This window comes from Barbus barbus (assembly GCF_936440315.1).
Source record: "Barbus barbus genome assembly, chromosome: 3".
NCBI classification, from domain to species: domain Eukaryota; kingdom Metazoa; phylum Chordata; class Actinopteri; order Cypriniformes; family Cyprinidae; genus Barbus; species Barbus barbus.
Window position 1 is genome coordinate 33582833 of NC_136731.1, and position 22379 is coordinate 33605211.

Sequence of the window (22379 nt, forward strand, 5' to 3'; positions counted from 1 at the left end):
GGCAAGAAATTGATGACCAAACTTCAGCCATCATCATGGAAACCAGTGACTTCTCGACATTAGGAGCCTTCAACTTGTGTGGCTTTGACCTTTGAGTCAGAAACTCTGAAGAAAGTCACCAGTGTATGTGTGTCTGTGCTGGAGTGCACACAAATATATTTGTGGATGCTGTTCCCTCTCCTGTTGGCCCTGTGCAGGTGTGTGTGTGTGTGTGTTTGAGATCAGTGTGGTAATTGAAGAAGTGAGTTGCGGCGGGTGCATTGCCTAATTGGGCAGATGGCTCTGTGAACCTCCCTCAGTGATACGGTGGCCTTTAAACAAAACATACACACTCATACAGACACGACAACACCTTTCCTATCACACATGCGCACACACAATTATCATTTCCCCTTTTGTCTGCCTCATCAGCCCTTAGTTATCTCCCAGAGATAAACCTCCATCTGTTTATATGACAGGATGTCTGAAGATCTGCACTTAAGAATCAGTCTAAGTACATTAGAAGTTCCCTCTAGGCTGCAGGATTGTTTGAGGCCATCATTGTTGTTTATTTTTTTTTATCATGGGCCGCTTGTGAACATGGCTTTCAAATCTGAGCTCTTTCACTGAAGATCTGCTGGATTTTTCACGTTATGCTGGATCTGCACTCCAGTCCACAGTCCAGCTCATTGGAATACTTGATTCTGATTGGTCAACAGCAACATTTAATAAATACAACAATAAATAAACAATTTCATTTTTTTTCTTAATTGATTTAACTCTGATCATTATTTCATTTTATTTATTGATTTGTTTATTTATTTATTTAGTAAACAACTTTTTTAAACTTAACTTAAGCAATAACTTAAGCCATATGCCATTTTACATTGATGAATAATTTCAACTTTAGATTGGGTACTGCAAAAATATGAACAACCGATTAATAAATTATTTGTAAAGATGTGAAAATAGGTTGAATTCTGGTCATTTGGGACACATTTTGCCATTGACATAGCTGCTCATAAAGGTACTAATGATTAGTAAACATTTATGAACAGTTTCACAGGAGTTTCCACTTTAGATTGGGTACTGCAAAAACAAACAAATAATTCATCAATGATTTGTTAAGCTGTGGAAATAGTAAGTCTAAACAACAAACGAAGACCAAATATATGACCTTTACAGACTGTGATTTAGTGAATAATATGTTAACATGGCGAGTTTGTGATGTGCTTAAAATGGCTAATAAATCTTTTCAAAATGTAAAAAAAAAACAAATGTAATACGTGAACAAGTTCAATGACATTTGTTAGCATTCAAAAGTACATTAACAAATAAACTAACATTTTAAAATCATTTGTAGATTTTTAAAAAGTGCATGATCGTACATTGTACATTTATTATGTTAATATTGAATAAACATAAAAAGTGCATAATCATATGAATTGAAAACGTCATTTGTAAACATTAACTAATGATCATTTAAGCATTATATAATGTTTGTTAATGATATTTTAAAGAAGTAAACCATCTGTCAAAATCATTCAAAGATTTTCAAACCTCACTATCAGATGAACGGAAGATTTAAAGACATTTATAAGCATTTCAATTTACCTTAAATAATATGCCAATCATTGGATAGTGTTTAATAAGTACAAGCATATTATCTATCTATATATTTCTAGCTATGTGAATATGTATTAACTGATGATCTGTTAAGCATAGGCTATTTAATGTTTGTTAATGATTTATTCATGAAAGTTATTATAAAGTGTTACCATGCTATGAGAAGGTCTTGGTTTGTTATGCAAACCAGATCTTGGTTATACAATTGTTAGGGGAACATTACATTTTATCATTTTGAAACTGTTATGAAATTTCTGAAAGTTTCTTAAATGTTCAAAGCAATCCATTTTTAATGTTATGGATGTTTCTTCTTGTTTATAAATGCAGTGTATAATGAAAATATAACTAACTAATAATATTAATTAATAGCATTTCAAAATAGTTTAAATGAAAAAAACTAAATTATAATCATTGTTGGAACTGTTATTGAGCTAGTATTAGAATATTGTGTAAAACTGAAAGTAACCTATTTTGATACAGCATCACTTCCTGTGTGGAAGCTGTAAATCGGCGAATGCTTCAGTTCCTGTCAAACAGGTGTGCTGAATTCCTCTGAGCTGGATTGCTGTCTATCTGACAGTCTTTAAACTGCTCTGTGATCAGACTAAACTCAGAAGCTCTTTGATGGCAGTTTGGAGCAGGACAGATCCCAGGACAATAGTCTGGAGGTGTTGAAGCTCTGGAAGGTTAGAGCTCATGAAGGAAGAGAGGAGCACAGTATGTCTGTTGCTGTTGTTTTATCTGGTTTTCCAGCGGCTCCCTGGAGATGCCCAAGTACATGGTGTGTGTGTGTGTGTGTGAATAGCACAGTTTCGTTCAGAGAGAGAGAAATGGAGGGAGAATAAAAGGGTCTTCTGACCAATGATATTGTCAGGCGTCTGTGCTGATGTTCATTAAAGAGAGTTTAGAATGAGAAAAGACTCTCAGCACACAAGAGGACCAGAGTGGGGAAACTGAAAGAAGCAAGACAACAATGTCAGTTGTAGAAAGAAAAAAAAATGCTGGAACTAAACATGGGAATTGAGATTATGGGGTTGGGGGATATGCAGTCTCAGTTCACAAACTATTATAATGAAAAGATTTCAAGATTTACAGTGCTTCTGCCAAGTTTACATTCCCCTTGCAAAATTAGATGTGTAGATTTATTTTTATTCTAAAGAGATCAAAACGAAAAAGATATGGCAATAAAACTGTTTAAAATTAAATTATATAAATTATTTTCATGAAATTGCATAAAATTGCTTTTTTATTTTAAAATGTAGTACTACTCTGAAGACGCTCCATACAGTGTATATATATATATATATATATATATATATACTTCACAATTAAAATATAATTTACTTTATACTTTTTTCTTTTTCAAACTTTGTTTATATCCTCTCAATGCCCTTCTAAATATTGTGTAATGTCTCAAGTGGCAAACCTGGATCTCTGTATCATATAGTGATTATACAAAAAAAAATCCAAATGTGCAAAACATAGAGAGACCAAATTTGCAATATTTGGAGGATTTTTTTGATATGATTCTTTAGGGTCTTAATGAAAAGTCTATAACATACTTTGATAAAAATTTCTCAGTGGTAGTGTAAAAAAAACACCTTCTTTACCCTGTCAAAATCAGCTCTGTTTTCATCAAGCCGTTTTAGTCCATGCTGCTTTAAATGCTAATGAGCTCTGCTGACCCCGCCCCTCTCTTCTGTGGAGTGACGAGCAGACTTTAAACTTCAGCTGCGAAACTTGCTAACTAGCACATTATTTGGAAAGGCGATTTGCAAAGATTAATAAAAAACTCTTATACTCACTTCTTCTGTAGATGAAGCTGGATCACAAATGATTCACGTGAAAATAACACATTTAGGCAGATCGGGGATAGGCACATTCCTTTCAAAAACAAATATAATCCTCCAAAATTAAAAATCTCCAAATTTAATCCTCTGCGTCTTCAGCGGCTCAGATCATCATTTACTCAGTCTGGAGTAAATGATGAATGCTATGTTCATTATTACATCAAACAAGAAAACACCTCAATCGCTTAATCTGAGACATGCTTGTCTTCCCCTGCACCGGAGACACAATGGCTCTCAGCTCTCAGCTCACTCAGGGCGGGTCTAAGGTAAAACGGCCGTGTCAATCAACTATCGGGGGAGGGGCCTGTGCAGAACTACGACATTCTGACAGGACTCTCAGAACAGTCTGATTTGAGAAAGGGGATTTTAAAATAGAGATTTAAAAAAAAAAAAAAAAAAAAAAACCCAATGGGTGGATTTTTATCATTATAGGGTGGGTGTGTACACACACTTCCAACACACGTTTATGTTCAAACAACTTGTAAAGTGAAGAACTGTAGGCAGCTTCACTGTTCACTACAAAACAAAAACTCATGCATGTAAACTTTTGAACAAAATGATATCTTTAGAATCGGTTGTCTTGTGGAATATAAAAAACCCTGCAATTTTTTTTATGATGCCTTTTTTTTTTAAAGGTAAATATCTTGCAGTTGCTGTCAGCTTATGGGCAGAACTGCACATTAATTTAAATCCCTCTCAGAATATCACTTGATGTGATGTAGTTTGCAAATATCTGCCAACATCGCTCTCTTTCTCTCTTTCTCCCATCTCAGTGGGAGTGACTGCTCTGAACACCAGCCCTGGCTGTTTGAATGTGTCCTCTGGAAGAAAGTGTCCTGAGATGCAACAGCGGTGACAACGTGAATCAAGCAATGAGGCACACTTAATGAAAGCTTTTGTTAAGTCTACAGCTGGGTTTTTTCCCTATGTGCTTTTGTGAGTCAGGCCAGGTGACAGGTACGAGATAAAAATAGAGAGATGGGAGGAAGAAATCCGTGGATGGAAAAGAAGCAGAGGCATAAGCATGAATTTTCGTTGCCTTCCTGTTTATTCTGATGTAACTGGAAATAACTAAAGCATGTATTAAATAGCCTATTATGTGAGGTATTAGATAAATTGGAAGATTTATGCAAATGGGTTTCTGTTTCCCCAAAAACGTTTTTCTCGCATTGAACAAAAAAATCATTACAGCACAAACGACTCCAAAAATCTCATTTGTTATTTAAATTTATTCAACATTTCCAAAAGATAGAGTGGGACTGACAAACATAGCATAGATTTATTTAATTTACAGCTTTATTGTTTCTTTTATATCTTCTCTGTAGAGGCTTAGCTAAACGTGTCTGATGCAATCTCATTGGCTCTATATCACATCTTTGACCGGCTAAAGCATAGAACATTTCTCAAACCAATAATGTGGCAAAGACAAAATATAGTTCATGCTCTGGTGTTGGTACAGATACACACTCACACGCTCACACTCTCAAACGCAGGTGCACACTTACAAATAAACCTAATTTTCTCACATTAATTCGTCCCACCGGAATAAAATATTACCGTGTAAATATTCGCACTGCATGTTGTTGCATTTGGTAGCAGGAATGATTGAGTGACAAGTGAAGCCCCTCAACAGCACCTCAACTCATCCTCCAGCCCTCTTCAAAATCAATACTTTTTAAGCAAACACTTCTGACGTCTGAATTTCGCCGTAATGTTCAGATTATAAATAATAATTGCTATAAAGTAGTAATACTATGGCTAGGTGGTTTTTATAATTTAAAATATCACCGAATGTTTGCCAAACTCTTTTCTGTCATGTTTTATTTGAACTTTTTTTTTAGTTCAGAAAAATATCCCATTTATGTGTTCAACACAGGCTCTTCATTCATTCTACAGTAAGTTAATTAACACTAAAACACATGTAAGCATCCTTTAAGCTGACTCTTTTATAAAAAAGAGTTTAGACTATTATAAGTCATCTGGTGTTTCAGGAGGGGCAGGAGGTGACTGAGAGGAGCGAGATTAGGGTCGAGTGCTAATTGACAGGGGAGGAAAGGAGTCGTGGGAGTAGCAGAGTATCAGTTGTCTAAATTGAGTATCAAGTGCTTGTAAGGAATAACATTCATTCACAATTCTCATCAGCTACTGCAGTCCCAACAGAGTACAACACATACGAAAAGAATGCAGATGGAAACCAGTTACCAACAATAGCCAACAGGGGGTACTGTGCCCAATGCAGAGGTAAGGAGACGTCGGACACAAGCGTTAGAATTATATGAATACATAAGTTGCCATCAGATCCACATATCCTTCAAAAGTAACATACTTTTTTCCACAGGTTGTCAGGGATATTTTTAGCAATAGATATCTGTGGGCAAAAAGAGGAAAAGCACACGAGGATGAGGTTAATAAAGATCTCTGCCAGTCACTCTTGGAGTCTTAAAACAAGAAAGACAAAAATGCCCTTTCAACACCGAAAGAGAAAAACGTCACTTTTATCACTTTATTTCCTTGTCTTTTATCAATCAATAAGGTGATTCGAAGAGAAGCTACTGAACCCTCATTCCACTGAGTCTCTTTCTTTAAAATCGTGTGCTGAAGCAATGGAGAGATCCTGGTAAAATAAAGCGCTGGGATGTTATATGCTCCTTCCTTCACTTCCACTTTCCTTTCGCTATATTTCTTTCTTTCCAACTGCTTTTCCTCTGCGCTCACATATTCAGTCAGCGTAAAGAATGAAGCCAGAGAATGTGCTGTATTTGTTGTTGTTGCCCCCGTGGGCTTTGCCACCATCCAGTTTGGTGTAGACTTCATCGCCAGCGTCTAGATGCAGAATCACACTGTTTGAGGCGTAGTCATAGTTCTGATCAGCATCTTGAGCGATTGCGCTGGCTCGCACCTACACGAGAGAGAGGAAGAGAGAGAAAACCAACAAGGGGCATCAGTAATAGAAAATAATGTCTTTCTGACACATTGTGTTAAGGTTTAGCTAGTTAGCAAGCTCCTGGCAGAGCTCGATGGTTGCCAGATGCTGTAACTACACCATCTAAATCCAAAGACATCTTAAACTATTCAAAATAATTTCTGCAAGTAACATAGGAGATTGGTTTTAAAATATGGCAAAGATGACAGATTTCAAATGCCATACTGCATAGGTGCTGCGCCAGCCAAGCAACTGCCATTATTGGAATGCTAATGGATAGCTTTCTCCATGTATTAAAGACAAATCATTCTATGAGAGTTTTAATTTAGTGACAATCTCCTTTTCTGACTCTGTGAACCTCTGTGAAGGTTAAATCTGTCTCATTAAACAGGAAGGATCAGATATCCACCAACACATAAGCGTGCATAAGACTCCAGGATGCATGAAAACACGCAAGCGTTGACACACATTCATATTGGCTTCAAATTTATGACAACTGTTTTCATTTACCTGAGCGGGCTGAGAAAAGATACAGATGGATTTAGACACGGAAAGAGACACGGATGGATTTAATATGTGTGGATTTGTCTGAGTACCACACAACAGCGTTGGGGAAATTGCTGAAAATTTCTGTAATCTGTCTGCTGAATGAACGTTTGAGCTTGTGGTGAAGGCATGGATATGTACGGCTTGACTGCCTGGATCTCACTCACAACAAGCTGTGAAATGTGAACGTGTTTTAAAAGCAATGAATGTGACAGGCCGGCTTTTTTTTCTAGTTCATTATCAGACAGAAAGTTCAGCTTCTGATAAGGGCTGATGTCTATGTTATTTATTAGAGAAAAAGAGGGAAGGAAGGAAGTGTTTGTGTGGGAGTATATTTGTGTGTCCTTGTGTTCTGGTTCTAGATGACCTCTGTACCATCTAATTAAGAGTTCTGTTTGAAAGGTTTTTGCAGACTCGAGGGAGAGCTCCGTAGGCAGAGGTGTTAGAGCAAACCCCGATACACTATTATAATCAACACCAGTGTGTGTGGCGGAGTTGGAGTGTGTATGTGTGTCCCTCCCACACAAAGTGGCTTGCACTCATTGGCAATACTGGTAAGAAATATATTGTAAAGGGGAGAGGGTTTCTGGAAGGGGAAGAGTCAGAAATGAATTCACTTTGCATTTACGCATTCTGACAAATCCATTTTTTTGTAGTTTGTATAAAAGGGAATTTTAACGGGCCACCCACAGTAGTTCATGTCATTCCAAACATGTACGACTTTCTTTATTCTGTGGAACACCAAAAAAAAAAAAAGATATTCTGAAGAACTGTTTTGCCTCATACTGACAAAGTCAATGGGATTCAGAACAACAAAGGACCCAACTGACTGGACCAAAAACAGTGAGATGTGTGTGTGTGTGTGTGTGTTTTTAAATATATATATATATATATATATATCTTTTTGTGTTCAATACAAGAAATAAAGTTAAAAGTTTTGGATAATACCAGAATTTTAATTTTTGAAAGGCCTCTTTTTATACCAAATTTCAGCCCCATTTTAAGATATCACTGCATTGGAAAAATATGCATTCAAGAAGTTAAATTAGTTGAAAACATATTTAACAACCAATATTGCAAAGTATAGATAAAAATCTAAAAGTTTTTTCCATTTAGGCCTATTTGTATGCTAAGCATTGTGTCGTTAGCTAGCAACATGCTAATGTAAAAGCACAGATAACAAGACGATTCATTCATATTGATCAAATGCTGTGTTTCATATCAAAGGCTATTTTTTATCTTTAAAATGTAAAGGTTGCTTCTCTGAAATAAGCCTCAATTCTCTATAAAAGAGCCAGTTGGCAGCTGGTGAAGTCATCACATCACTGCGGCCGTTAGAAGTTGTGTTTTTATAGAAAATCAGTGACTTGAGATGTGTGACTTGGGACTGAAATATATGCCTTTCTGCTTTTAAACTAGAAAAAAAAACTATTATGGGTCACTTTATGTCAGAATTAGTTGCTGATTCAAAATATATTATTTAAATGTGAGCTTGGCAAGTAGTTTTTGAGATTTAAGTGTTTCCCTATTCAAGTGGAAAGGTTGGTCTTCTTGCATGCTTGAAATAGCTGCTTGGAGGCTTTGCAAATATTGCCGCTGAGTGAACTTATTTTCCTTAAAAAGGGACTTTGGTCAATATCTATTGAAATCGGATGCTTGAGTCATACATGTGTGAGCTATTTGTGTGGAATCTCTGCCTTTGAGATTCTGCCTTAGAAGGCAGCTGCTTATGTAGACGGTGAGCAGGGAGGCAGCTCTCTAGGTTTTGGATTGGAGATAGTATGTTTGTGTTGCTTGAGTAAATGGCTGGATTGATTAGCCAGGCACATATCACCACCTGTCCCATTGAAATGTTGGCCGGTGTTTGCGGGTATGCATGTGCATGTGTAGCTGTCTAATTTCGTTCGTCCGCACAAACACCCTGTAAAGATTCTGGCAGAGGGGATTCCCCGAGGTCAAGGCCATATGGATGTTTGGGCTGTGGTATGGTGGCTGTAGAGGGACACATGAGGTTGTGGTGCTGATGTGTAAAGGGTAACGGTAGAGTGCTGGTTTGACCAGCTGCTGCTGAATACACTTTACTCAAGCTCAATCTGCAGATACGTAAACACAGAACTCTTCTATATGCTTACACGGAAATGTATGAATATCCAGGTTTATTAAATATGGAATACTTCTGATTCTGATATTATATTCTTAAAATCTTTTAAACAGCTTGAGGTGAAACAATATTTCATGTGTTTATTTGGTAAATAGCCCCCCCCCCCCAAAAAAAAAGTAAAAGCAAAAGGCAAACAGAGGATTGTAAATTAAATTGATTAAATTTAGCCAAATCAAGTCTGAATTTCAGTAGAGATAGCTACTAAAATCTCTATAGGACCATATCAGTTTATGATTTTAGTGACAAAGCAAATGGTGGAAGAAAATGCAATAAAGTAACAAAGAGAGAGAGAAAGAATATTATGAAACTATATTGAAAAGAGCTGTCAATTCATTCAAATCGAATGATTCTGCTGTGTTTTCGGTTTTGTGCTGAGGCAGCTCTTGCCAGAATCATTCCTTATTGATCGGACACATTGTTTACCGAATGTGCCAGTGTAAGAGTGCTGCGCTGCATGAGTGACATTGCCCGAAATTTACCCTCCTCTTTCAGAGTCCGCTTTCTGAGCCAGAGAGAGAGAGATCTGGAGCTTTCCATCATCTGGAGATGGACCAGTCCTCCTTAGGGATGCAATGAGATCAGCAAACACAGCGGAGGCTTCTCATTAGTTTTCATTTTGGGCTGAATGGCAGTGAGTGTGTCAGCCTAAGACTGTAATGTGTTCTTTAATTATGATGGACAGAGGACAGAGAAAGAAGGAATAGAGAGAAATGTGACAAAAGAGGGAGATTTGGCAGTTCTATAACCATCAGAGAGCTTCAGAATCCTTGGATGAAGTCTCTGTTTACAGTGACTAGACGGGAATATTTGGGCACTGAAGCCATGCTTGAAATATATGAATTTCTTTGTATTAGACTAGGGTTTCTTATAAATTTGTAAGGGAACTGCAGTGGTTTGTGAGTTTGGTGGAAAGTTAATTACTTTATTTATACCTTTAGATAATTTCAAGCTTTTCTTTGGACAGAAGTTGACAGAATTTCTCCAGTATTTACTCAAAATAAAAGACTGAGGATTTGAAATGTTTGTGTGGGAGTGTATTTGCTCTAGGATTTTCATATGAGTTGAAATGTCATGTTGTTAAAATCGCCACATAAGACAAAATAATTCATCAAAATAAGACATAAAGATTCAATATTTTATCTGTATACCTGCATGTCATTTAACAATTAACCAACATCAGAGAACCATGAAAATGTAAAATTATTTAAATATTAACTTAAAATTAATATTTAACTTAAAGTAAATATTTTCTGTCTGGCTGAAAGCCTGGGAAAACCTGCATTATATAAAATAACATCAAACCAAATGAAGTCCAGATATGTTTGACAACCATAAATTGTTGTAATACTTAATTTCGAACAATGTATCTTTTATTTTATACCCTTAAACAGCTTTGTTTTTCTTAAAGAAAGAAAAATGTTATGCTTGAAAAGTGTACTTGTGCAGTATTTCTTCAAAATGAATGCTAATAAAATCATACATTTTTAAAAGTGTCTAAATTGTCCAAACCCTTTTAGCAAACACTGTATATTCTGTGTGGTTAGCATCTTTCCTCTCAGCAAAGGAACATTTTCTCAGATACTTGAGTCTCTCTTGACATATATTATGTTCTCTTTTATAAATCTCTTCACATGCTTGTCTTCCATCCAATTTGTTTTCTTAATTATCTTAGGACTTTCAGTCCTCTCTCTCTTTCCTTTTTTTTCTCTTTCTAATTTCTGTTTCCATCTCTATCCATATCTTGAGGTCTGAGAGGCCGAGAGCAGACGATCAATAGCTCAGGTAAGAGGAGTAAATGGCTGGTGAGTTTGTCTGCCACCCTGAAACTGTGAATTACTTTGTTAATGTTAGTTAGGGTGTTCTCTCAGTCTTTATATCAGGTATAATCAGAAGATGAACCGAGATGAACATGAATATTCAGTTTGCCATTTTTCAACAACTTTCTTCCTTAATATAACCAGTAGTGTAAAAAGAGTAAGTGACATTTCGCTTTGACCCACAGAGATTAATGAAAAGATGTTAATTAGAAAAAAGAAAACTGATTTGTATTCAAAGTTTGTGTCTTACACACCTATACTCTATGAGTCATGGACAGTTTTAGGTAATTGCTATAGTGAATAATGCTATAAATAGTTTTTGTGAATACTGATATTATTTATATTAATATAATTTTCTGTGTGTTTTGTGTTCACCATATGTTGTATGTTTTGCACTCCTACTAAAAAACAAAAAAAAGCCATAATAAAGCATTAGACTAGTGTTAAGAAAATATTATGCCAGCATGTACACTATTAACAAATAATTTTAAGTTTTAAATATAACAAAGATTACTGGAGTACATTTTACAAGAAAATACAAAAATTACATGTAATTCAATGTGTTACTTGCTGTTTCTTTGTAATTGTTTGCAAAAATGACTATCAATTTCTGAGTGAAATCCATTTCTAAGCCATTTTAGTTACTTATTCAGAAGTATAGTTTGCTGGCAGTGGCACATTCAGTACAATAAAGCAACTTTAGGGCTCCTGTGTACCTTGTCATCGCATAAAAACTGTCGGTCAAATGGAAGAGGACTTGCCCATCACTCAACCCAGATGACTCTGTGTCGCTCTGTCTCTCTTTTTATTCTCTATCTTTTTTCAATTCATTGTTTACCTTCTTGATTAAATCTGGTGAGACTAATATCGATGTGCAAACAAAGTCTGCTATTCTGAATCCATGGTGACGATCGTCCGGTGCATATTAATATCAAATAATCCGCCTTTAGCACACACAGCCTGCACAGCGGCCTTATTAAAGGGTGAGCTCTTAGTGCCCGGGAGTGCGTGGGATTCGTTGGAGGGGATTTCGATGAAACACGTTTTAATCTTTTTTTATTTTTAATATTAGCCTCCTTTGGGAGTCCGGACTTCCGTTGTTGGCTGTGTTTGGATATCATTTCAGGGTAATTAATAAGCAATTGAACTGCAGCTGAAATATAAGCTTAAAAAACTCGTATAAAGACAGAAACCATGTTCTGATTGACAGTAAAACTGATTTAATTAGTAAAGCCACTGTGACTATAAATGATATCCAAAGCTATCAAATGATGAGACACCACAAGGCATTTCAAACTTTGTGTAAATAGAAATCAAATAGAAAGATGGATGTATCAATTGCCTTTTAGAGGTTCACAATAAATCCTTTCTTTATGATGCCCCCGGAGCATCTCTGTTAGCAGAGTCCCAAACAAAATCATTAACAGAGACAGTTACTGAGATTTAAAGGAATATTCAGGGCTCATTTTGTCGATTAAACACAAAAAATAATTGTGATTCTTACCTTAGTTGTAAAAACAAACTAAAAACGTGTATATGCACTTACAATGGAAGCCTACGGGGCAACCATTGTGCATTTGCCCCATAGACTTCCTTTGCACTATAAAAATTTTTTTCTTCCAAACTCAAGTTGTTTCTCTCTCTCTCTCCCTTTAAGAATTAAAATGATATTGTGTGTAATCAACAGCATATGCCACAGATGCTGTCGTATACTTACAGTATATTTAACCCAGAATGTTCCTTTAACAGGGAGTGAAATAGCAGGAAGCCAGGTCTATGGGGAACAAATGAAAGAGGGAGGCGGTATAGTTGGGCAAAGTCAAAGAATTTAAGTCCAAAGACATTGCTGGGCTTTAGGGCTGGGTTAGGGGGACAGACAGTCTGCATTTAGCATTTCAAACAGACGGAAACCGGCGGCCGTGCTCTGACACACATCTGTTTGTCCCTGTTTTGGAAAACAGTCGGTGTGTGCTCAGAGCACATACATGCCATGTGTTTATAGACTTCATCATGGAATGCCTTTTTGACTTTGAAAATACAACCTCTCTGGTTGAGAGACCTAAATGCCTAAACATAGTACATTACCTGGAATAATTATGTATTTGTTCAATTTTAAGCATGTGTAGATTTGGGTTAAGGGTGATGTAGGACAGGTTCCTACCAAAGTCAAGAAACCACTGAATAAAAAAACTGGTTTAAAATTTGATTTATGAAAACTCAAAATACACAAAACTACACCTTAGTAAACCAAACCTTACACCTTATCCTTGGCTAAATTTCTTAATACAGTCAATGGAGAGATTAAGCGCGGTGCGGCTGAAACGCAGTAGTAGCCAGTGGATATTCTTACAGATGTCAGCAGCGTCTCCCTGCCAGAAAATGATCTGTCTCTGAACGATATGAAACATTTCATCTAAAGCAACCTAATCCTGAAGGACACAACCTGCTGTCTCCATGTTCCCTGTTTCCTTCTCTCTTTCTTGCTTTTTTTTCCCCTCTCGTAGTTGACTTCTCGTACCGCATTACAGGCTCTTAGTCAGTTAGCGGTAGTGTGGTTCAATTGAAGCATGCGCCTGGCTCTAATTATTCTTAAAAGGTGGACTGTGAGCTGCATCTCTGATCGAGGCTTTGTGGAGCACTTCATGCAGCGCTTGGAGAAAAATCCCCTCGAGGATGAAAGCGAGCCAGATGCTCGCTGCTTGTGTGAAATTCCTGAGGACATTAGAGACTTCCATGTGCTCCTTTTTCACTTGGGTTTATTAGCAAAGCAAACCTGATTAAGGACAAGATAAGTAGTGGAGAACAAAAGTGAAGGTGCCACGCTTTCATTTCCATCTGTCGCACCACCATGCTGAGAAAGCCGGAGAGATTAATCTACCCAGCTGCTCTTTGTCTTGTCAGCGATCTCCAGGAATACTTAAATAACACTGATATAATGTTTAAACAATGATTAGAACTGTTTGAGAGAAACGGGCAGTGGTGTTTGCATAGAGAATGAACGATGAATAGCACTGAAAGAAATTTTTTTTTTAATGAAACTTCTGAAGTACTTTTAATGAAGATATTACTCAGATGGAGTTTAAATAATAATGTCGTCTGCTGATGGCCATGATAGACGAGGGCCAGCTGGCTCGAGAAGAAGATGCCAGCAGCCATCAGCTAATGCCAGAGCAGCTTTCCATCAGTTACTCACACTTGTGCATCTAAAAGACATCTAAACAGCCTGATTCATACACAGTTCAAGTAGTTGAATTCGAGAAATAACCACAAAATAACCCCCGCAAAAGAAATTCTGGAGGGGAAAAAATAGATTTTTAGACTGCTTAGAAAGGCCATTTGATAGTCAAATGTTCAAATAAAGGTTGACAAAATAGCCAGGTAGTGTAAGTGTATCTTTTTAGTGTAAGTGTAAGTTTAATACAAAGCAAATTATTATATTTAGCAAACAATTAATATTATACTTTTAACACAATATAAATTAGTCATTATACATTAAAATATATACAGTATCCCTGCCTTTATATTTTTATCATTTTTGCCTTTATATCCACCTTATTTTTCAACGTGGAAATCCGTTTTCTGTGAATGCGAGACTGCCAGTTAATTCGCCGCTGTAGGGAAATATCGAGAAGAATAACAACGTGCAGTAAACAGTAAAACTGTTTACACTACAAACGAGGGTGTTCATAATTAAGAATACATATGTGAGAGTCCTTCAAAAGAGTGCAGTTTTTAACAGTTGTTAAAAAATTTCAAAAAAAGCTTGATATCTCAAGAAACCAACAAACTAATGCAAGATATACCAAACTAAAGCGTATGCCACTGTTACTGATATAACTTTCAAACAGATGCCTTTTAATTGGTTTGTTTAAAAGAACTGCCAGTCGAGCTCAATTTAAACTAATTACCTCACACTTAAAGCAAGAAATATTCCCCCAAAGGGAAACTGGCAGTTCCCCCTCAAGCTGATCTCTTAGATTCGCTCCTGGTGTGCACACAGTGGCCTGACCTCTGCGTGAAACTGAAGTCTTTGAGGAGCGCAGCTGCATAATGAAACATCTCGCTGCATTATAACACATTATGGTGTGATAGAGTAGCCTCACCTCCTCTCAGTACCATAATGAGGAGAGTGCAGTAATTCTAGTCCTGGGGGAGACTGAAGGAGAGGGGGAGAAAGATGAGGAGAGGGAGCGAGGGAGAAACGCATGGTTTTTGCTGCAGCATACATTTTTCATGAATTGCCCTATTCATCATTTGGCGCCGGGCGGATAGTTGTTATCTTACAGTAGCTGTTGTTTATTTTCCGAGGTGATCGAGGTGTTAAACACGCACGTAAACGTGCTGACTAATTCGACCGAGTAAGTGGGCTGAGCAAGGGTGTCGCAGTGGACCTATGTAGCGTCTGAGTGGAAGGAGTCATTAAAAACATCATCGAAGCATGAAGATGTTTACAGAAGAACTTTGCCGAGGGGCAAGTTGTTATTCCCCGGGAGAGCACGAGTGTGTGTGTATATGCGTGTGTGTCAAACACATGAAAATATGATTGGAGTAACAGTGTGAGTGCTGATTTCTTTTCTCATTAAAAGAAGAAGAGGGTCTCCTCCTGAGTCACCAGCCAGGCCACAGTCATTCAAACAGGGAGGTGCAGCTATTTTAGTGCATGTATTCAAGATACACGCTCACAACAGTACTGCTGAAGTCTCTCTGGGCTGGATATTTGACTGATAGAGCTGAGGTGCAGAAGGACTATGCTTTAGAGTATAGTTCCTCACCGATAAATAAATTATGGATTCCTTTGCAGCTCTTGCTCCGTTACACCCAGACACATCTGAAATGTGTGGCATTTCTTCGCAGCACGGGCAAATCCAGTGCTAATAACCATACAGCACCCAATTAGACTGGTTTTAATGTTCTGCTCCACTGGGTGGCAAATTTAGTGTCCAATTAGACATCACATCAGGGGCAAAGGCCCCACCCCAGCGCCTCAACAGCTGATTAGATGAGTGGCGAGCGGGGAAGAGTGTGTGACTGAAACACAAGCACACCCTCCAACTCCGACGCAAATTAACAAGCTGTTATTGAAGAGGACTGCTTATTGGACTTGTTAAAAGATGCTGCAGACTTTTTCAGAAGATTATTTTAGGGATAATTAGTTTGTTTCATGACTGAAAAGACAAGTGAAAGATTTGGTATACTTCAACCAAAAGGATTATTGCATTAGCTATACTGCATGTTCTTTTGTTCTGTTTCCTGCAAAAACAGTATTGCTCCTGGGGTTGTTTTCGCTCTAGCAGCATGTTGCTCGTCTCTCTCTTCATCCAAATACCAATGAACAACACTTGCATTTATGCGCACTGTGTAATTAAACATGAGTAATTTGTTTGACTAATAATTGAGCACTGAATTCTGTAATTAAAAACATGTTTTTTCTGTTCCCGTTGGTAAAGTGTGCTGCCTTTCCACACACGTACAGTGCTAAACACATACTGTATATGTATTGCTCCCTGTCATGTTAATTACATTAGCACATTTTATTCACGTAATTGCATAAAAGCATACACTATTCCCAAAGATATCTTATGGAAGGAGTGAGTGAACAAAAAAGAATGTCATGTCATGTCATACGCAAAAAGACAGTTTTCATCTAAAAATGCAAATTCTGTCAATTAAAGTCAGTGGGGTCCAATAAGACACTGGATCACACTGACTTTAATTGTACAGAAAAAAATAAATAATAAAATTCAAATATGTTATTTTGTGTTCCATAGCCGAAATGATGTCATACAGGTTTGGAAGGACATTATTATGTGGACAAAAAAAGTTGAAAATCTCTTAAAGGTACATGAGGGTGAGTAAATGATGACAGAATTGTCATTTTTACTCTCTTTTCCTCCCTTTAACTCATTGGAAAATATCCTGGAAAACACTGGAAAACATATCCAGTACTTTATAAACTAGTTGTAAACCAAACAGGTGAATCTTTAGATAACTGTACTAGACCGTGCGAGTGCACATCTGCGCATGCGTGAGTGTGTGCGCTTGTGTGAGTGTGGTCTGAGACAGCAAGATTATCCCGAAGGAGCCTCTTGAGAAACACAAAGAGTGCCTGGATGCATTTGCTTATAATGAAGTCAGAATGGGTTTGGGTGGATTAATGACAATATCAACAGAAGGAACACGAGGACAGGTGCCAGCGCAATCTGGATGCGGTTCAAAGTTTTTAATTACGATTAAAAAGACTCTCTGGCGCACGACAAACACCTTTTTTTCCTAGTCTTTCATTTTTTCTCACTCCTTTATCACATTTGAAGTGGAATTCCTTGTAAAGCTGGTGGAGTTTCAAAACGAACGCACAGGCATCTGTACATGTCCATCTGGCAAAAATGTGATTTTTTTCAGAGAAAATTTGGCAAATTAAGAAAAGAAAGCTGAGATGGCGAGGACTAAACAGAAGAAGCTTGGAAAGAGGAGTGGAAATGGATGAAAAGGAAAGCATCGTTTGTGTGTTAAAGCTAAAATCCATTAAGCATGCACAATGTGATGGTAATAAATAGAGCACTAATATTTTCCCACACAGACTGCAATCTCTCTAGAACAAAAATATTCTTTGTGCTCTTCCTCATTGTCTCACGTATACGTCATGCACACCAGCTGTGTGGGTTTGTATGTCGGTATGGTCAGTGGCCGCTTGAAGAATAGAGCAAGTCCACAGGGATGCAGCAGACTAGCTAAAAGTCTGTTAGCACTCCATCACTGCCATTGAGAAACACTGTACTGCTTTAACACACATTCAGAGAGTAAGAGGGTTACAACAAAGTTAAATAGTAAAAGTTTCTTTTAAACTGTTAAGGAACGACGTGAGACTCTGAAAACAGCGCATCCAACAGTGGCTCGTCTGAAGTCCTATATGCCCACTCTCTCTCTCTCTCTCTCTCACGCACACATACTGCTGCAATTCCTCTGATCTGGAATAGCGGTTTAATTAGTGAGGCGGTAACCACTTTATAAAGATTAGCTTGCTCTCGGGAGGAAGGCTCGTCGCCCATGTCTGCCTAAAGTGTCTGTGAGGAGGGTCTCTAGAGATCAGGACCCATTGTGTTCAACAGACGGTGCTTTACGGCAACATATGCTCTCCCTCCCCAATGCTCTTCCTTCACACACTCCATAAATGCTGTACTGTGCTCCCAGCAGTTTTTGCCTGCTCTTGGCTTTGCCATTAGTGTACTTCTTTTATGGTTTTGCTTAGGCAATCTAGTTAGGGCACGGGGAAAACAAAGAAACCTTAAAACAGCACTTGGGAAGATTGCAAGTTAGCAGACAAACTTTTAAAGCTGTACAACAGAGAAGTTCACAAAGGTACAGCCTCCTGCTGTGAATGTGTTTCTCTGAGGTCTGGGTTCAGATTAAAGCATAATTAATCAAATCAAAGATGTGTTTGTGACAGAAGCAAGTGTTCATCTCAATTAAGAGGATGTGTTCTGCCCACACTGTCATTGCACCAAGGGACCAGACAAGTTAAATTAATATAACAACTAGAGTATAAAAGACAGGCAGCTCTTACAAGGACTCTGTCTCAGCAAGCTGCCTGGTTTGATCTAATGAAGAACATAAATAAGGTTTAAAAAAGACAGAAACGGAGGGGAGTGAGCAACATATGAGCTGAGAAAGAAGGAGATGGAGTTTAAAGACATGTTGAGGACGGAAGAAAAAAAACATATTTCAATTCCAGATATTACAGTGACTGTTAGGTTCCTTTTATTATCTCTTTCATTTTTCCTCCTACCCTCTGGGCAACGTCTGGCGGTCTTTCTTCTGTGACAATTTCTTTATGGGAGTTGAACTATTTCCTCTAACAGAGGGCGCGGGATGATCGCGGCGGCAGTCGGATAACCCTCGGTAATTGTATTTATCTGACTTAAATATCGGCTGTCTAGAGAAAGCCCCGGTTGCTGCGGCAACGCCGAGTCCTGCGCGCGCTGACCTCCGGGCCAAGGAAAGACTAAAAACACACGCGCCCTCCAGGTGCTGCTCTCCTCACCCCATTTTCAATTCCATGTGCAATTCCAGCTAAATTGTTAAAAATAAATGTTGACAAACATACTTTTATGGGTCGCTTTTTTCGGTGTTAGCGAGGCAAATTGGAGACATTTATTTAACTGGAATACTACAAAGAGCTTGAAATGTATTAAAAGTGAAAATCGCAGACTGTACCTGAAAAAATGTTTACTAGATATGTATGCATTAAATATATATAGGTTATTAATAAAACATGCACACTGTAACTGAGTTAAACGGTGCCAGTTTATAAGCACTAAACGAAGCGCACAAACCAATCTAAATTTCAACACACATCAGAGCAGATAAAGCTTAGATTTAGTTAAGTGAAATGTGTAATAAAATACTTATTTAAAAGTGATACGTTGTTATTGAGCTACACACACACACACACACACACACATATAATAATTATTATTATTACCATGGTAGTTACAGAACTCAAAATGATCTTAGCCTTCCATTTAAGTAATGTGCTTAAACACGTTTATGAAAGATTCTGTCACTGTCTAACAGGACATAAGTTTATTTTAAAACTCAATACTGGCCTTGTGGACTGGTCTCTTTGTATGCTCCAGAAACTTTAGATGTAATATTTCATTATATGAAAATGTTATTTCTAATTCACTAGATCCTGAAGAGACTAAAGTCTACTGTCTAATTCTATTCCATCTGTCACAGCTCCCCCGTTGCGCGTGCGGCAGAAACTCAGTGGATGACGCTGCACGTGCGCTTTTCTCCCACCTGAGAGTTAGTCTCGCGTGCCAAACCACTCCAACATCGCAATATAAATATATAACGGGCTCCTAATAAATACGGAATCAAGAGTTACAAACGTGGCAACAAGCCCTAATCGTAAGCGCATCAGATCCCTAATTGCACGTTCCGCTTCTGTCTGCACTGACACACCAATGCATCTAGTGCACAACTGCACATTTTATCATTAAAAAGTAAAAAACAACTCTGAACAGAGGGAGATGCGAGCATGCAAATACAGGAAGGCACAGAGAGAAAGAAAAAGAAGAAGAGAGTAAAAAAGCACACACGTTAAATGGTCATTTCCTGAGACATGCTGAGATAATAAGGTGTGTTTGTGGCTGTGGCTTGTCTTTGGCACTGTGATTACAAGTTCATGAAGTTGCACGATTTCGCACGCGCTGCCGATTTTTGTCACATTGTGGCATTTTTGTTCGCGCCCTCTAATTAAGGAGCCTTAACATCAACTGATCCGAGCTTTGTGGGCAAAATAGCCACAACAGCGGTGAAACATTTCCTTAAAACCAATATGAGTGTGGCTTAGTGTAAACAGATGGAGTAGCAACCTGTGTTGTATTTTCTCCCTTTACTATCTGTAATGATAATAGTCCTAATAAACTCGACAACAACACTAAAAATGTTGTTTACCTACATTATTTATAGATCAATAAACATAAAATATATGCTCCTAAAATGCAAAAAAGAAAAAAATGTTTCATGCGCTTTAAAAGATATTGGACACTTCATAAAAAAGTTTGGACCGGCAAACTTTTAAGTGTCCCATGCAAAGACAATTGCATAAAAGAAAGAGAAGCAGAATCTCTGTCCTCTGTTAACGGGGACACGCGCACAATGTCAGCACGCATTAAGCGCATTCAGCGCGTGTCTTCTCGCACGGGTTTGTGGCGCCGCAGCTGTGCGAACTTCACCCGTGTGCTCTGGGGGGACGAGAAACTCACAGCAGATGTTACTGCGTCTCCCACCAGTTTCACACCAAACAAAAAAAAGCAGAGGAGAGAGCGAAACGACAGTCTCGTTTGTCCTCTGCGGGGTCATTATTAACAGCTTAATTAATTTTAGATCCGCTCTGTGAATACCGGCGCAAACCACAAGCACATATCACGAGATGAAGAAATGCGCTTCATAGATATGCAACACGATTTTAGAAACACTTGAAAAATATGTACATTTATAAAAATGAAAATAATGAAAACAGTAACATTGAAATAAAATATAAACTTATATTTATAATATATAGGCCTATATACAAACATAATACATAGTGTAATGTAATAGACTTTCAATCTAAAAAAAAAAAATTTTCACAAATAACTTTTATGCAAAGAGGAACGATTTGGCACTTACCTGTCCGTTCTTGCACAGGTCAGCCCACATGCTAGTTCCGTCACCTCCTCTCATCAGGACATGGTAGATGAAGAAATATGTGCCCGGCACACTGCATATGAACTTGCCCGAAGTGCCATCATAGTTGTTGCCGAGGTTAGTGACCACGTCGTCGAACTTGAGGATCTCATAGCCCTCGTGTGGGTTCTTCAGTCCCGCGTAGAAAGCCACCCGTGGGTGCGTGTTGTATGTAACCGTGCTGATAGCTCCATCATTGCCCAGACTCAGAACCCCGCTTCGGCCCCTGTCCCCCCGGTCCCCCGGGGGCCCCATTGGACCCGGGGGCCCTGGCTCCCCTGGTGGCCCCGGAGGTCCGGGTTTGCCTGGCCGGCCCGGCTTCCCCTGTGGCCCCTGGAGGAGCGTGGAGGGTGGAGGCATGTTGCTGTGGTCGGCCAGAGCCTCGGCCTCGGCCTGCACAGAAGAGCCGGTGCTGGCGATGCCTGTGCTGGTGCCCTTGTTCTGGTACGGGTCGCACACCATTCGACAGGTGCCCAGCATCTCGTAGTGGCTGTTGTCATTGCTCACGGAGCTGACCAGCACGGGGATGAGCACCACCAGCACCAGCACCAGCATGACCCCTACGGCGGCCGCCACCAGGGTCTTCCTGCCCAGGCTGAGGCGCGGGAGTGGCTGGGCAGCCAGCGTGGGTCTTGCTGGAGCCGAAATGGTGACTGCTGGAGAAGAGGAGACCGCAGAGAGAGAGAGACAGATAGAGGGGTGCAGAGGGGGTCCCGGGGGAAAGGCGCCAAGCCCTAGGATCCCAAGCGTGTGGAGGAGCGTGTGAGGGTGAAAGAGACCCACATGCACACGCTCTAACACACTTGCCCAGCTCCGTGCACGCCTGGCTTGCTAAGCTGGCTCACTGGATCCGGTGGGCTGGCAGTAAAGCGCTTTCACACAGATCCCACATCCGCTTGGTCTCACTCACATGCATACGCACTCTCACACACGCACGCGCATGCATGCGAACGCGCTCACACGCTCTCCCCAAAAGTCGATCCCATTGTCTGGTGGACAGAGTTGCACTCGGTAATGAAGAGAATGAGGGATGGCAGAGGCAGCAAAGAGGAAGAGAGGATGAAGTGAGCGAGTGTGCGCATGGGAGTGAAGGACAGCGTGAGAGAGAGAAAGAGAGAGAAGCAGATATAGAGGAGAGACAGGGTATGTTTGCAGAGGCGTTTTCTCAGTCTGAGGGTTTTATACTGAGTAACCCTCCCCACCCCCCAACACACACACCCACCCTCTCTTCCTCTCCTGTCCAT

The 22379-nt window shown here is 39.0% G+C and overlaps 1 protein-coding gene across 1 annotated transcript; it reads right to left on the bottom strand.

Annotated features, from left to right (window-relative positions):
- Positions 1 to 4679: 4679 nt before the first annotated feature.
- LOC306853427 (C1q-related factor-like) lies at positions 4680 to 21792 on the bottom strand. The gene is made up of 2 exons (XM_079390822.1): positions 21079 to 21792; positions 4680 to 6354 (listed from the first exon to the last, which is right to left on the bottom strand). Exons 1-2 carry the CDS (start codon positions 21688 to 21690, stop codon positions 6175 to 6177), a joined length of 792 nt encoding a protein of 263 aa, XP_079246948.1. The 5' UTR covers positions 21691 to 21792; the 3' UTR covers positions 4680 to 6174.
- Between the last annotated feature and the right edge of the window lie 587 nt (positions 21793 to 22379).

What these genes read in the sequence shown, in the direction of transcription:
- LOC306853427 (XM_079390822.1), bottom strand. Translation starts at nt 21,690, where the DNA reads ATGCTGGTGCTGGTGCTGGTGGTGCTCATCCCCGTGCTGGTCAGCTCC. An exon ending in ACCTGTGCAAGAACGGACAG is followed by an intron (nt 6,355 to 21,078) that starts GTAAGTGCCAAA and finishes TCTCTCGTGTAG; the next exon opens with GTGCGAGCCAGCGCAATCGC.